Source organism: Danio rerio, chromosome 21 (genome assembly GCF_052040795.2).
Source record: "Danio rerio strain M-AB ecotype USA chromosome 21, GRCz13ab, whole genome shotgun sequence".
Taxonomy (NCBI): Eukaryota; Metazoa; Chordata; class Actinopteri; order Cypriniformes; family Danionidae; genus Danio; species Danio rerio.
The window spans coordinates 10,900,452-10,917,554 of NC_141041.1; the positions used below are offsets into that span (position 1 = coordinate 10,900,452).

General features: G+C 36.3%; 1 protein-coding gene across 3 annotated transcripts in view; it reads right to left on the reverse strand.

The window, feature by feature from the left end:
• Window positions 1–17,103, reverse strand: part of arhgap24 (Rho GTPase activating protein 24) — a 254,743-nt gene that overhangs the window by 21,768 nt on the left and 215,872 nt on the right. For all 3 annotated transcript variants that reach the window (XM_087300886.1, XM_087300887.1, XM_087300888.1), the window contains one exon: window positions 4,325–4,532. In XM_087300886.1, the coding sequence (XP_087157012.1) occupies window positions 4,325–4,532 (208 nt within the window). The remainder of the gene's footprint in view (window positions 1–4,324; window positions 4,533–17,103) is intronic.

Genomic DNA, 17,103 nt, shown 5'->3' on the forward strand with positions numbered 1-17,103 from the left:
CTGCACATTTTGGCATTTCCATTAAGTCTTTTTTATGCGCATATCCAAAAAGTGTGTGTGTGTGTGTGTGTGTGTGTGTGTGTGTGTGTGTGTGTGATATGAGATTTTTGACATATTACACAGCCCTGTTTAAAACATTTTTCGAAATATCTTTTTTTTATGTTTAACAAGAGAAAGAAACTCATAAAGATGTGAACTATTTTGAGTGTTATTAAATGACAAACTTTTTATTTTTGGATAAATTATCCCTTTAAACTGGACAAAATACTTCAAATACTACAAACTTTCAGTCTGACAGTAGAAAAACATCACCTAAATGATAAATACTGTAGGTAGAAAAAAAATAGGAGAAAACCTCTAAAAGAAATCTGACTGAAGTCAGAATTATGAGCCCCCCTTTGATTTTTTGATTTTTGATTTTTTTTATTTCCCAAATGATGTTTTGGGAAAATAAACAGAGCAAGGAAATTTTCACAGTATATCTGATGATATTTTTTCTTCTGGAGAAAGTTTTATTTGTTTTGTTTTGGCTAGAATAAAAGCAGTTTTGAATTTTTTTAATAATTATTATCTCCTTTAAGCTATATTTTTTTTTTCGATAGTCTACAGAACAAACCATCATTATACAATAACTTGCCTAATTACCCTAACCTGCCTGGTTAACCTAATTAACCTAGTTAAGCCTTTAAATGTCACTTTAAGCTATATAGAAGGGTCTTGAAAAATATCTTGTCAAATATTATTTAGTCATCATGGTAAAGATAATTAGGTATTAGAAATTAGTTATTAAAACTATTATGTTTAGAAATGTGTTGAAAAAATCTCTCCGTTAAACAGAAATTGGGGAAAAATAAACAGGGGGGCTAAATCAGGGGGGCTAACAATTCTGACTTCAACTGTATATGCTGGGAAAATGTCGTATAGAGGGAGAAAAAGACAAAGTGGAGTTGTTAAAAACTGCTCACATCTGAATGAACATTCCATATTTATACTCTGCTTTATTGTAATGACAGGCATCAGAGACGAAAGCAAGTCAGTTTGATCAAGCAAAAAGCCAAAAGATGGAAAGCGTACGGGTTTCCTAATAAAGCGGATGTATGTAGAACAAGCTTCATAGACTGTAAACAGAGCTGTCAGCTGCATCTTTTCACTTTGATTTATCACTGGAGCCAGAGTAAACATGCATTTAATGAGGACTCAGTTCAGTTCATTAAATGCTACGATCTGATAGAGAGGAAAGTGTTGCAGACTTGTTCCTCCAAAGCAACGACATTCAAGTTCAAAATACACCCCTGGTCAAAAAACTGGTGGTAGATTTTATTAAAATATCCTCAGCAGATAATAAATTAAATGTTATTTACATTTTTAAAGTCAATGCTGTAGTTTCAGCACATCACACAATCCTTTTATTATGCTGATTTGCTGCTTAAAAATATTTATTTTTATTATTATTATTATTATTATTATTCTGAAAATGCATTGCTTCTTGGTAGTTTTTTGACAAACTAAAAGTTAATGACAGCCTTATGTAAAATAATACATACTTCTACACAATATCTATGTATATATTTATGGTGATGCAGTGGGTAGCACTGTCGCCTCACAGCAAGAAGGTTGCTGGTTCGTGCCTCGGCTGGGTCAGTTGGCATTTCTGTGGTAAGCTAATGTACAGTATGTATACAGTATGCGGTTCATGGAGTTATTTCAGTGACTATTTCAGTGTTTTTTACTTACCACACATACATGTTTCTTTCTCAAAAACACAAACATGTATTTAAATGACATAACATGACTAATTGTAGCCTAGTTTGTGCTGTTTTCTATGGTATCACACTTTAGCCACTTACACGTTTAAGGCCCCGTTTACACTAGTGCGTTTTAGTTTTAAAACGGCGTTTTAGAATGAAAACGATCCGCGTCCACACTCGCGTTTCACCCAGCGTTTCTGAACTGCTCTCCGTCCACACCAAAACGCTGAAAACGCACATCACGTGACCACACACACACTCTCAGGCAAGCGCTGTAGCCAATCTACCCAGATGAGAGCTGTGCTAGTCGGACTTCTCATCAAGCATCTCCCGCTGGATCTAACCTCACTATATTTATTAAACGGAATATTTCTTTCATCTTGTTGTCTTTATTTAACGACATATTCATTGGACATTGGAATCTATTACTTGTTCTCAGGTAACGCGTTTTGGCTAAGCGCAAAGATAAGTTAATGATTAATGTAAGCACGTACATTCTGTATATTGACTGATCGCTTGCCTTTATTTCCTATAATGTATAAACTTATTGTATGTTATACTTTTATAATGGCCATTATCGATTAAAACTGATATTCAGCAAAGAGAGGGTGTGTTTCGTATTTTCACTGAAATTGAAAGGAGGCAGTTGTTGTAGGCTCCGTTTTGTTATAAATATGCACACAGTGAAGATGACGCTCATATTTGCAGCACGACGCCTCAACATTTTTGCTGTCTGTTTAGTTGTTAATATTAAAATGAAAATAGGCAGTTCCTTATATCATGTTTACATTTTATTGTTGAGAAAGTAAAACAACGTAGCCAGGGTGATGTGAATGAAGTTATAAAGTACACTGTTCCCTTTGAAGATTTACCCGTGTCCTCGGTATAGTCTGTTTTCCATATCAAACTGAGAAGAAGAGACTGCAGCCTTGATCAAACTTGCGAAGTTTTAACTTACACGGAGAAGATGCAGGACTGAACTGTGCGTGTTAGGCTACTTAATATTCAGGAAAAGCCCCAATCAGAGAGGCGAATGTCTGCAGCCCCGCCTCCGTTTTCAAATGTCTCCGTTTTCCATCATCCACACTGAGACGGAGCAGCTGCGTTTCAGAATGAAAACGGCCTCTCCAGCGTTTTCGAAACGCTCCGTTTTCGGCGCTCGAGAACTCCGGCGTAGTGTGGACGGATGGCGTAACCGTAGCAAAACTTATGCGTTTTCAAACTAAAACGCATTAGTGTAAACGGGGCCTAAATGCAACTGAAAAAACCCAAATTTCAGGGTATGTCAAAAGTTCCCCAGGCCCCCAAAACACCTCAGGCCCCGGAGGGTTAGGGGTAACCCTAATCTTAACCCTAACTCCAACCCTAACCATTAATAAAACACAAAACCCCAAATTTCTTAATGCCATTTTCTTAATTTAAACATTACCATTGTGATCAGCATTGCAGTCATCATACTCTTCTATTTTAGATAGACGAATCACCAGTTGTGTTTTGGTCAATTTGGTCAACTGTCTTTGTCAGAAAAATACCAAAAAATCCCAAATTCTTCATTGGATGCATTTTAGCTCCATTTCTGCCTACCTGTTTACAACGAAAACCTCATTTAAATCAACATTGTATATATTCCTTTTTTCTGCTGAACACAAAAGAAGATATTTTGAAGAAGACTAAAAACCTGTAACCACTGACTTCCACAGTAGGATAAACAAACACTTTAAAGTCAATGGTTAAAACTTCAGAAATATAAAAACAAATTCATAAATTCTTCATTACATGCATTTTAATTCCATTTTAGTCAACCTGTTTACAATGAAATCCTTATTTAAATCATCCGTGTCTATATTTACATTTTCAAAAAGTGCATGTTCTTGATACAAAGAAACTCACCAGAGAGATAATAATAAAGTAAATCCAACCTAGGCTCATTCTGAAAACGTACCAGTATATATATTTCTGGAGAGCATCAAATACGTCCCAGGAGCTCATTTTTTCCCCCCACCAGTTCCACCAGAGGCCGCTCTGTACGCTTTTTGAGATCTCATCTTTCTCTCGTGAGAGCCATTCTCGCCTGCTGTTCTCAAATAAATCCACCAGAGACTGCTGTTGACTGACTGAATGACTGACTGATTGACTGACCCACCATCCTCCTCCCCTAAACCCAACCAATAGTGTTTTCAAAATCACTGATTGACCTGCCCACCCACTTCCCTAAACCCAACCGACAGTTCTAAAAAGCAATCCAGAAAAACAAAAGCCCTCGTCTGACTTTTACCATGTTGTTTACTTGTTTATTTTATTTTTTTTGGATTTTGTTTTATGTTTTACCTCATTTCTAGAATTGTTCTTCGCCGGGCTTGAACCCTTTCAAACCAGCGTTTGTTTTAAAGGCGAAATGCTGCCATACGTTCTTCTGGCTACATAATTAGCAATTTCCAAAAAATGTATATAGGGCTTTGTTTTTTTTTAAAATGAGCCTATGTTGAGTAAATCTGGATCAATCTAAATAATATGGAAGATTGTCTTAAAAAAAGTCACAACAGACACTGTAAATATAGTGCATTAAGAGCAAGTACCAGTCAAAAGATGGCTTCTCTCCACAGTCGAAAGCGTCCTGGAGCTCTTTGACAAGGTTGGCTTGTCCTGGCAGACGAAACAAGCCTTCTTCACGTAAACCCCAGTTGCGGATGAAGTCCACACACTGCTCCACCAGCATGGGTGCCATCTTGTTGCCATAACGACGCTCATATCGAACTGTCTCTTCTAACTTCTGTCCGAAGATCCCTGAAACACAAGCACACAGGACCAGATAAGATAATGATAAAGAAAACCCTGCTGATATTATGCTAGAACTTTGAAGCACTTGGCTGAAAATTAATTCAGAATTCAGCTGATTCATACTTTCAGTATAAAGTTTTCTTGCTGCGATTCATTACTGAAGCTTTCATCACAGTACACTGAAAAACATTATTCAAAGATGATTCCTTGGATTTACTCAATTTTTTTCGTTAAATGGTTGTAAACAATTTATTTTTGTTGAATTTAAACAAACTAATTAAGTTGAACATAATTAAACTTAATTTGTTTGTTTAAATTCAACACAAATAAATTGTTTGCAACAGTTCTGCATGCAACACTTTTTTCATGCAGTATCACAGTATTGACCCAAGCTTCAAAAAGGTTACTTTAACAGGGATATTAACAACACAAATACTAGTGTACTGATATATTGTTTATACATGTTCAGAGAGTAAACAAATGTTTCAACCAAACACAATTGCAAAAGGATGATAAAGCACAATAGGTAAAACTTTACAGTGATGTCTTATAATAAACATAAGTTAATGAGAAAAAGCCAGATTTATTACAGGTACTATGTTAATATTAGTTTAAAAATACAGCTGAATTTGCTTAATTTTACTCTATTTAAAAAATGATTACAACTTTAAAGCATTATTAGGCATTACTTAGAAACGAACATCATCTAAGATTAAAGGGTCATGACACCCCCCATTTTCGGTTCAGGTCTACCTCAGAATTTTTTCAAAAGATGCATCATAATGGGCGTGGAGCTCCGCAAGCAAAGGGCGGGGGTGGGCGTGGCCAGCAGGGAAGAAGGAGGGGAGCGAACAACTGTTGTTGTCAGTTAGCTCACAAAATGTGACACAAATCGTGAGGAGACCCATGATTTTATAGTTTACAAAGTTAAAATGCAAAGAAGTAAACAGTGATTTAATGCCCAGCTACATTTGTTATTTGTAATTTCATACAAAGATAACCACAACTTATATCATTATAAAGATAATCGTGTTCAGATAAACACTATAAATGAGGACTTTTCCCTCAAATCCCCGGGTCTGAATGCAGACTCAGTGCAGCAGGTCTCCTGCCCAGCCTATTTCAACCATTAGCCCTACTGGTAATCTAGAGGATTTAGGCAAACACAGCAGCATGGTGATGTATCTAAATGTGAACGAACTCCTGATAAACGTCCGCCATTCTCCAATTCTCGTACTGCTCTCCCGACAAAAATGCTTGCTGGACACAAACAGCTTTGCTGTGTCAGCCCTGACAGCATCGCAGGGAAAAACATGCAACAAACCACGTGGATCATGGAATCAAACACATACGAGCCTTCATAAACAGTTAAATACTGTGTGTCGTGGGTCCATGTCTCACAGCTTGCTTGGCACTGGCAGGTCTGCCTTGCCTTCGGAAAGCACGTGCAGTCATGAATAATTAGGAAGCAGGCTTTTCTCATAGGATAAGAAAACTCAGCTATAAATAATAATGAGAAACCGACACGTCATCTTTGCACTTGCTGTTTTGCGATACGTCGCCGATTTTGATCACGCCCCAAAAATCATTTTTAACCCGGAAACTGAAATTAGCTGACAAAAGCTCAAAATTACCCAGTTTATCCCACAGTTAAAGATAACAGGTGCTAACAACTGATGCGCTTCACACACAAATCTGTTAAAATCTCAAAAAAATAAGTACTCAAGGGTTTCGTGAACCTTTAATAAAAGCTTTTGTAGTTTTAATGGTGAATTTAGATTACTTTCAAACCTGTAGATCAATAATTTTGTTCTGGAAGGGATTAAACTTGTTACAATGTTTATTTTTGTACTTGGTGCTGTTTGCTTTCAATCAGGAAAGTTTCTAAATGGACCAAAATAGTTAAAACTTCTCATACATACCCTCATTTCAGATGTTTCAAGGGTTGTAAAAACCGATCTATTGAATTAGCCAACCTATTTCCTGTCATTTTTTGTAACATTGAATTAGTTATTTTAAATCAAGAATACAACATTCATTAACTTTGTTTTTATTATTAATTTTGAGCTTAAAAAAACATTGGCTAGAATTATGCATTTTAGGCTTACATTATAGAGAGAAATAACAGATGAACTGAGTCTGCAGCCAGATCATGAAGCAGATCAATCTTTCTTTTGAGGTGAACAAAACAAAAAGCCTAATACAAAATATGATAAGACTAAAATATGGAGAAAAAAAATTAGATGGTAATATCGGTCAATCGGATAAACAGCTTTCGTTAATATTTCAGCATGCTTTCACTTTCATATTTGACAAGAAACTCACATTTACGGGTAGTAATGACATCCTACTCATAATTCTCTCTTCATATAGCAATATACATGGCTAATACATATCCATAATACACTGTGATATAGCCTGATTTGTTAGTATGTGGATCATATCACTTTCTCACTACAATCACTCAGCTCCAGAGTTTGTTATAATCGAGTCAAGACCACCTCATTCAGGCAATCTCAGACCGATTGTTCTGTCGTAGATCAGACAGTGATTGCTGGATTCATATATGCCAAACGAACCGCGCTAACAGGGGATAATCACCAGGTTCTGAAACAAACACCTAGGTGTGAAAGTATCCTTAATGTTGGAGCCTTATTGGACAGTATTACCATACAATAACTTTGTAAATAGTCACTTACTTATTTGTCAATATTTAAGTTAAGTTGTGAAAATGTAAAATGCAAATAAAAATACTAAATCTCTTTAAAATCAAGATAAAAGTTTAAATAACTAATCTTTCACAGTATTTAGAAATGCCCATGATATCAATATTTTGTTTGTTCATAATCACAATATATTGAATAATTGAAAATTCAGCATATGCCTATCCATGAGTATTTGTTATTTTGTTTATCTTAGCATCTTATCATAATCAACTATTCCCAAGTCAACATTTATACTTAGTCATTTGATTGGTTGGATAGAGTTGCTTAAAGTTACATTCTAAAAAATGCTGGGGCAAATGAATCCACCTGCTGGGTTAAATACAGACAAAGTGAACTATTGTGTTAAAATCATTTAAATCTTATTGAACAAAACAAAACAACGTTGGGTTTGTCTATATTTTAACCAACACTGGTTTATAACAATCCAGCTTTTATTTTATTTCATTTCATTTTATTTTATTTAAATAGTCAGTTTGGTGATGGAGTTGGTCAAAGTTAGTTATTTGGTTAGGTTGGGTTAGTCAAAGTCATGTTGCTGAATAGGTTGAATAAATCTAATAATTTGGTGGATTTGGTCAAAGTTTGCCATTTGGTAGGTTGGGTTTGCCAACGCTGATTTAATTGCTTGGGTTGTGTTGATTAAAGACAGTCATTTGGTCAGTCTTTGACATTATTTATCTTACGTCATTGTTCAGATCCCAAATAGTAGTTTTTAAAACACAGTTTCTCTCTTTTTAATATTTCTTTTTAAGGTTTTGCTTTTTACTTGTCCCAAATCATTCGTATTTGTGACCCTGGATTGAGATTTATCGATTATCTGAAATTGGAATAAATACGCTTTCCATTGGTGCATACTTTGTCAGGATAGGACAATATTTGGACAAGATACAGTTATTTGAATATCTGAAATTAAAGCTTAAAAAATCTAAATATTGAGAAAATTAAGTTTAAAGTCCTCAGAAATACACAGTACCACTCACAATTTCAGTTTTTATACATTTATGTTAGTAAATTTACTAAATATCTACATAGAACACAATGTTCATTTAATATTATAATAATTATTAAAGATTATAAGGCCACACTTGATGGTCCCTTTGTTGAATTTAAATTACATTGCATCTATATGCCAACTAATTTTCATTAGTTTGTTAGCAGACTGTTAGGTTGGGGTTAGGGTTAGTGTAAGTTGACATGTACTTGCAAAGTTTCTTATAGTCAGTTAAATGTCTGTTTATGGGGCATATCAACAGATATTAAGCAGACAGTCTACTAAAGGTGCTTTCACACTTGGCTCAATTGCCTGGACCTTACCAAAGTTTGATTGTCCCCCCCTTGCCACCTCCTCGGTTGGTTTGTGTTCACACTGTATTTTTTCCTGACGAACCGCGGTACGCTTGCATCATCGCACTGCTGTTTTGTTTATGGCCGTTGCTAGGTGACGCAAGCAAGTGCCGAAATGGAAAGATTTCCGCACATCCTGGTCATTCTGCTTTAACTGAAACTTTTGGTTTTGGACATACAGAAAGCGACTCGCGTCCATCTGCCGCAAAAATATTAGAAACATTCAGAACATCACATAGTGTCTGCAGAAGCTGTGTTTGGAGGAGACAAGCAGATATCACTGTGTATCATTGTTTGCCCTGGCTCAGTCCCGTGCGTGTCACCAAGGTAAGAAATGTGACACACACATACACATACACACAAACACACACGAACGAACGTTATGAAAAGGATAGTTTGTTGTACAGTTGGCGGTAGTGAATTGTACCAGAGTTCGCATGTACGGTGCGTGCCCGAGTTTAGAAGACACGTTCACACTAGCTAAACGTACCGTACTATGACGTAAAACGAACCCGGGTGCGGACAAAAAGTGCTAGAGGCAAAGCACCCTAATACTCAAATGGACCATCAAAATAAAGTGTAACCGAATATCATTTTGGCATCACAGACATGTCTATCATTTTGACCCATACATTGTATTTTTAGCTATTCTATTTAGCTGTCAGACTGGGTTCGCGTTCCAGCCAGGGTCACATTTATTGACTGACAGGCCTAAATATGAATATTTCCAGTTAGTGTGCTAAATTGTAATGGAATAACAGCCATCTTAAGATCTTTTAGAGCCTCAGACATAAGTTCAAAGCTCTGCTTCTGTACTGGAGACAGAAACGCCCCATCGAAGTGAGGCGAGAGCAGCTAAAGAAGCCTGATTTAAGCTATTCTTTTACGTCACGCTCACTGAGAAGAAAATGGCACACTTCCTCTCCTGGCCTGTTCTTTTGTCAGCATTAGTCAAGCTCAAAACAAGCGTGATTCACATGTGGCATGCATATGAGCGGGGATTAGGGCAGACTTCCTGGAAGCTTTGGATCGGTGGGGTTTTTCCGGGTCTCCCGACACAGACATGCGGTACAAGATGGTACAAATTCAACTAAGCCTACAAGACAGGAATGGTTTTACTGGACTTTCTTGCCTTAGTTCTTTGATTTCTCACTCTAAATTGATGTTTAACTCACCATGTTTGAAGCTGATGCAAGTTCTAATTTTGCGGAAGACACTTCTGTGCATGAAACTGTAGTAAAATAAGGGATGCAAAAAGGTGCATCCGATCTGTCGGCCTCCAAGCATCTTCAACAATGAGTCCAATGTGGGATCCGATTTCAGCTGAACTTAAACATGAGATCCAAAATGTCATCAGCTGGTCATTTTAATGTTTCCTCCAACCAAAAGTCTTTAAAAAAAGAAGCTTTCAGGAGATAATGCAACTTTTGAGAAGATCCTAGAACTTGGATTGCTTGCAAAACGTCAAAAATGAAAATGATTTCTGTAAAAAACTATTCTATATGGATCAAAGATGACAGGTCAATAACAATAAATAAATAACAACAAAAGAGTAATTGTTCCCCTGTTTTTTTTTATGTCCTGTTTAATTTTTTCAGATTTAAAAATAATGACGAATACATGGCATTTATCTCCTTTACCTTTATACAAAGAAGACTAAACTAAATTGTCATTCCATTATTATTTATATACCCCCAAAAAATATTTCCATGCAGAATAAGAGTCATTTGAATTTTTAAAGACTATTTAAGGATCAGAGTGGTGATTTAAAACAATAATTTGTCTTTTTAAAACTTTATATATAATAATTATACTTTTAACTACTTTGTATTACCAATTTTTTTTCAGCAAGAAGTTTTTAATACATTAAATTCATGAACATTTTTGTACCATCGCTTCATTCTTTTATATATTTCAATAAGATGAGCTCAAAATAAGTAGGTTATATGAATTAATGTATTTTCTACTTAAATATTTCTGTTAATCTGTTTTTACTTTCAATTTTATTTTGATAAAACATGTTAGAAATACTAATATGTTAAAAAAAGTTATGACACTAAAAACACTAATAAGTTAAAATATGTTACAAAGGTAAACACATTTAAAATATTCCTACGACAAATCTAAAATCACATGTTAATTCAATCTGATTTGACATCTCATCTTTAACCCATATGCAGAACATCCCTTTCTGAATGAACCAAAACCCAAATCTCCAATGGTGCAGCTCTGCACAAGCGATGTCTGTTGACCCTGCAGGTGTGAGATGATGATGATCTGGCTAGAGCACAGGAACAAAAGTAAATAAACTGAATGTAGACATTCCCTTGGCTTCCACTCCTAATGATTTACGCAGAAGAGTAAGTTTCCCACGAAAAAGAATTCGCTTCTATCCAAGTACAAAATCCTGATGGATTTCCTCTGCTTTCGGTGAGTTCTTCTTAGTTTCTCTCGCCTGGATCTCCAGTTGCATTAAATCTTCCTTTTGAATTTGACTTGTCTTTCCGTTCAATGCCAGACAAATAACACCGATAGACAAACGCACACGCTTAACTTCACTTTATCCATCTTCAATGTATCCTGGGTTTTTCCTGCAACCTCATTTAGCAACTGTTCTTTGTGTAGCCACACAAATTTTAACCAACTGAAAATCAAATATCTTCATCTGACAGATTGGATCTATCTCCATACTGTTCTCTGCTCTCATTATATCATCTCATCGCATACCTCTGAGGTTGTATCTTTGTTGTATGGTCTTTTCTTGTCTCCTTTAAATCCTGGTTACAATTTGCACCCTTTGAGATCTTCTCTTGCGCTTTCACCGATCCCCAAAGTCTGTTTTTAGTCCTCAGAGTCATCACACTACACACTAAAGCCGTTCCTCATACATTCGCCATCCTCTGCTAGTCCTTATCTGAGTCTTTTTCCTTTTTTAAGGAAGTCTGGATTCAAAATGGGAGGAGACGAACCACTCCATCCATCCTGACCTGTACTGGAGAGAGTACAACAGGGCCAAAAAAGCCCCCCCCCCTCCTCCTTTCACTCCATCCCCTAAAGTTATTGTTAAAAACCTGCTAAGCTCTGAGCTGTGTAATCGCTTGTTGTGGCTGCTTTGAGCCTTCTGCTCTCATTCCTGCTGTTCACACTGCCGTGTTTTTGTGAACAGTGTTTAAAAATAGATGAGAGTGAATAACTTTCATCCCAGAAGTGTTTATGTTTATTTAATTCATTTCACAACAAGGGATGTACTTTAACCAATGATCCCCATGTCTGTAAATGTACCCAAATTAGCCCAAAGACTAGTTTTCATTGGTGGTCCACTAGCCAGATGCAGTGCTTCCCACAAGTTTGAAATATACTTACGGTAGAAGCTGGATTGAACCACATTTTACCTATAACACAAATAGTTAACTATATGCGACAAACAAAACATATTTAGATTTTTAACACGATTTTTGATTATCATCATCAAGAACATCTTCTTTTCAATGGGTTAAAGTTAAAAAAAATGTTGAAACAAATTTAAAAGAAATCCACTTGTCTCTCTTTTATGCTATTCAGAAGGCATGTGCATCCACTCAACTTGTAAATCTGCTTCTCTCTGTCTCTCATTCAAGTTCAGGTTGCTTTTTTGGCATGACATTTTGTACAGTATTGCCAAAGCATTTTAGATGTATGAAATATGTAATATATTAACATCATCAAATTAATAAAATATACAGCAAATGAGAAATAAATGACAGAAAAAGGAATAAAAAAGGCAATATCTTAAAAAAATTATAACAATTACAAGAATAAAAGGTGTAGATTATTTTGAAAAGACAAATGAGTTGATTGCTTGTTTCTAATGGTGTCCAAATATTCTGCAGCCAATTTAGATGTAACTTTGTCTTCTCCGAGCATTTAGTAAAGGTCTTCTTAGTCGTTTAGATTAAAGAATTGAGAATTTATTGTCTCTGTCGCTCTCATGGTTGTGCGCATAAAATTAACAATAGCTTATAAAACAAAAGCAAAACCAAAGCCTGGGCATTTTAGTAGATTTAGAAACGCCGACCAGATGCAAAAAGCATGTGGGGTGAGCAGTATGACACGGGTAAAGGAGAGAAGATTTTCTACTTCTTAATCGTTCGCGGATGTTTGTTTAAATTGGGTGGATACAAAAAAGTGTAAAAGAATGACATTAATAGCAAAAAATATATCACTAAATATACTTGTGCGGCCTGCCGAAGTAAAGCTTATGTGTGGGAAGCACTGAGATGTTACCAGGGCCATACCAATAAAAATACAAATTCAAACTAAAAAATAATACTCAAATGAATGACAAATAAAACAACAACCACAACAACAATATTCAAAAGCCTACCCTTCAGGCACAGGACGTCAACATGACATCATATTGACGTTGTACCCTAATGTACCCCATTGTCATGCGGATGTTGAGTTTTGTTTAGAAATACAAATCGGGTTGATGTCAGAACCCAACGTCAGGTCGACGTCTATATCCAATTTCCAATCTAAAATCAACCAAATATTAACGTCTAATCATGTTACACCTTGACGTTGTGTGGTTATTACCACTATGACATCTATCAGATGCTGGATTTTTGTCGCTTTTCAACACCCAAACCTAAAATCAACCAAATATCAACGTAATCTGATGTCATAATTGGACGTCAAAATGACGTTGCCCTTAGATGCAGACTAGACATTGAATTTTGGTCACATGACGTCACAACCTAAATCTAACCTAATATTAACGTCTTATGATGTTGTGTGTGTGCTAGGTAGTGTATACAATGTGAATTATTAGGAAGCCATTTCTTAAAATGATACTTAAATGACTTAGAAGATACACATTCTCTAACAGATTGTGGTATCAAATTTCACTGCTTTAAAAGAAAAACAAGCCTGACTGAAAGAAGTTATTTAGTCCTTCCAGCTGATTAGTGGAAACAATTAAACTTAGCTTAGGGTTAGTAACCTATGAAACAAGTATAAAAATAATGAGCTCTAGTTTTGTTTGATTTAGCAAATCTACTGTACGTAGAGAAAAAAGCCACATGGGAAGATTAGACCTGTCAACAGCAGCAAATTATGACTTTAATAAAGGTCCCGTGTTCACGTCTCATATACAGGAGCCTTATGGGGACTGTATGTAGCGTGCCAAAATGACACTCACTTTCCACAATACTTTGTACGCTTTGTTTATATTTGAGAGGAATGATAACCCATATTACAAAATCTAGGCTCTATTGCTTAACTAAAACCAACCCTTCTTTACCCCAGTGGTTTCTTTTTTTTTGCAACTTTACATTACAATTAAGGATGCATGATATATACAGTAGTGGCCGTATTGTTATCGACCGATAAGTTATATTTTTAATCGTGATGTCTTTAAGCCAAAAATTATGTCATATTTTTGTTTGTTAAACCATTTCCATCCTTGCTGCCCGCCACCTTTTTAAAAATTATTTTACAGCTATTATGATTACAGGTATTAAGTCTTTGTCAGTGTTAAGTAACTTTGTTGCTTTTCTAGTTTTATAACGTTCTAGGATTTAAAATAACATCAGTTGTTCACTGTATGTGTTTGCCATTTAATTTTACAATCAAGCTGAAAATGTCAAAATTCTATACACTCACCGTACACATTATTAGGAACACCTGTCCAACTGCTCATTAATGCAAATTTCTAATCAGCTAATAATATGGCAGCAACTCAATGCACTTAGGCATGTAGACATGGTCAAGAAATCTGCTGCAGTTCAAACCGAGCATTAGAATGGGGAAGAAAGGTGATTTAATTGACTGGTTCGAGTTGATAGAAAGGTAACAGTAACTTAAAAACTTACTCATTACAACCAAGGTATTCAGAAGAGCATCTCTGAACGCACAACACATCCAACCTTGAGGCAGATGGGCTACAGCAGCAGAAGACCACACCGGGTGCCACTCCTGTCAGCTAAGAACAGGAAACTGAGGCTACAATTTGCATAGGCTCACCAAAATTGGATAATAGAACATCGGAAAAACGTTGCCTGGTCTGATATGAGTCTCGATTTCTGCTGCACCTTTCTGATGGTAGGGTTAGAATTTGGCATCAACAACATGAAAGCATGGATCCATCCTGCCTTAAATCAATGGTTCAGGCTGGTGGGGGTGTAATGGTGTAGGGGATATTTTTTAGGCACACTTTGTTCCCATTAGCACCAACTGAGCATCATGTCAACGCCACAGCCTACCTGAGTATTGTTGCTGACCATGTCCATCCCTTTCTGACCACAGAGAACCCATTTTCGGATAGCTACCTCCAGCAGGATAACGCGCCATGTCATAAAGCACATATAATCTCAGACAGGTTTCTTAAACATGACAATGAGTTCACTGTACTCAAATGGCCTCCATAGTTACCAGATCAACCCAATAGAGCACCTTTGGGATGAGGTGGAATGGTAGATTTGCATCATGGATGTGCAGCCAAGTCTACAGCAAATGCGTGATGCTATCATGTCAATATGGACTAAAATCTCTAAGGAATATTTCCAGTACTATGTTGAATCTACGAGGATTAAGGCAGTTCTAAAAGCGAGTCCAACCCGGTACTAGTAACATTTTCCTATTAAAGTGGCAGGCGAGTGTATTAGCTTACATTTTAGCTATCAGCCTTCAAATCAAAAGAGCTTCAAATCAAATGAATTCATCAAAGAGATGCAATTCAAATATATATTCTTCTAGAATCTTTAGGTCTTCTAATAGGCTTATAGGGATAGTTCACTCACAAAGGAATATTATGTCATATGTCAGTATGTCCGACGCAATTTCACAGCAATTCGTAACTTTTTGATTTAGTGGCTTATTCGGATGAATTCATATGATCTAATTCATACAATTTAGTACGATTTGCTCATCACCCAATAACGGCTGGGGTTAGGGGTGGGGTTAGGTGCCACACCTCCTTTTTAAAATCGTACATTTTTGTACAACTGAACACGTACGAATATACTTACGTTTCCTCGTGAGATCAGACTGGTAGGTCATATTGTTTTGTTGAGCAAAAAAGAAGCTACATTATATGCTAGAAACCTGTGACCATTTACTCTCTATAGTAGGAAAAACTAATATACTGTAAGTTAAGTAAATAGCGTCTATCACACATACAGACCTTTCCAGAAAATTACCAGCAATTTTCCGGAAAGGTCTGTAGGTGTGAACAGGCCCATTTTGAAAATACCGGTATATTCGTTCTGGCTATTTACCGGAAAGAGAAGTTGTAACATTACCGTTAATTTGCCGAAATGCCGTTCTGTGTGAAAGCAGAAGGAAGATTGCCGAAAAGAGTGTGTGCAAGTCTAGAACGTGCTGACGTGACACGTCTGCTTTAACCAATCAGAACAGTCAGACGCATTCACGTCCGTGTGGTTTATGAGAATAAAATTCTTTTAATATTTTCCCAGACACATTTAGCAGGTAGAACAGGGATGGGCAAACTTGATCCTCGAGGGCCAGTGTCCCTGCAGTGTTTTGTTCCAACACTAGTCAAACACACCTGAACAAACTAATCAGTGTCTTCAAGATTACTTGAACTCTATAGGGAGGTCTGTTTAAATAGGGTTGGAGCTAAACTATGCAGGACACTGGCCCTCCTGGATCAAGTTTGCCCACACCTGAGCTAGAAGTTAGTCAGATAACGTTTATGTGTTCATCTTAATGCCAAAAGTGTAAATAATTAAGATAAGACAATTTGACATATTGACAATAAGATGCTTATGATAAGCCGTTGTTTGTTTACCTTCAAGCTTTGCGTGTGCCCGTGAAACAGCCTGTTAGCGCCAGCACACACACATATCATCTCGATATGCAAAAGTGTTTCTCTATATGGTTTTATCGGAGTTGTTCACAATACTGATCCAACCACAGAGTTTGCAATCTAGTCAAATGTTTACAAATACAAGCCCAGCCGTTTAGAGCTCATATCTGGCTAATGATGTCAGAATTTACCGGTATTTTGGATTGGATGTGTGAACGGTCTTTTTTGAAAAAATTCCGTTAGGTCCTCGCCTGTGTGAACAGCGCTTTTTTGAATTTACCGGTAAAGTCGTTCCGGAAATTTTCCAGATATTTACCGGTCTCACTGTGTGAAAGGGGCTAATGGCTACATCATGTTCAACTGACAAAAAAATTAAAACAACTGAAACAAATATGGAAAACGTAAAATGTGATTAAATTATGGTAGAATATTTCGTTTTAGTCACTTTGAAACCCACAGTGAATACTTTGGACTCTTGAGGATCATTTTTTGTGTTTATTTTTACACCACAATAACTGTTACAACAATTACAATTTAATCTCAGACCATAATTATTGCACATCCCTATAGTCCCACACAGTTCACAGCTAAGTTAATTGAGTTTCTCATGTAGCAGGACTGAACTTTCAGTCGCTCAATACTCTATTAACTCCAAAGAAGTCACTTAAATATCACTGAAAAAGTGTGATCACACTGCAAA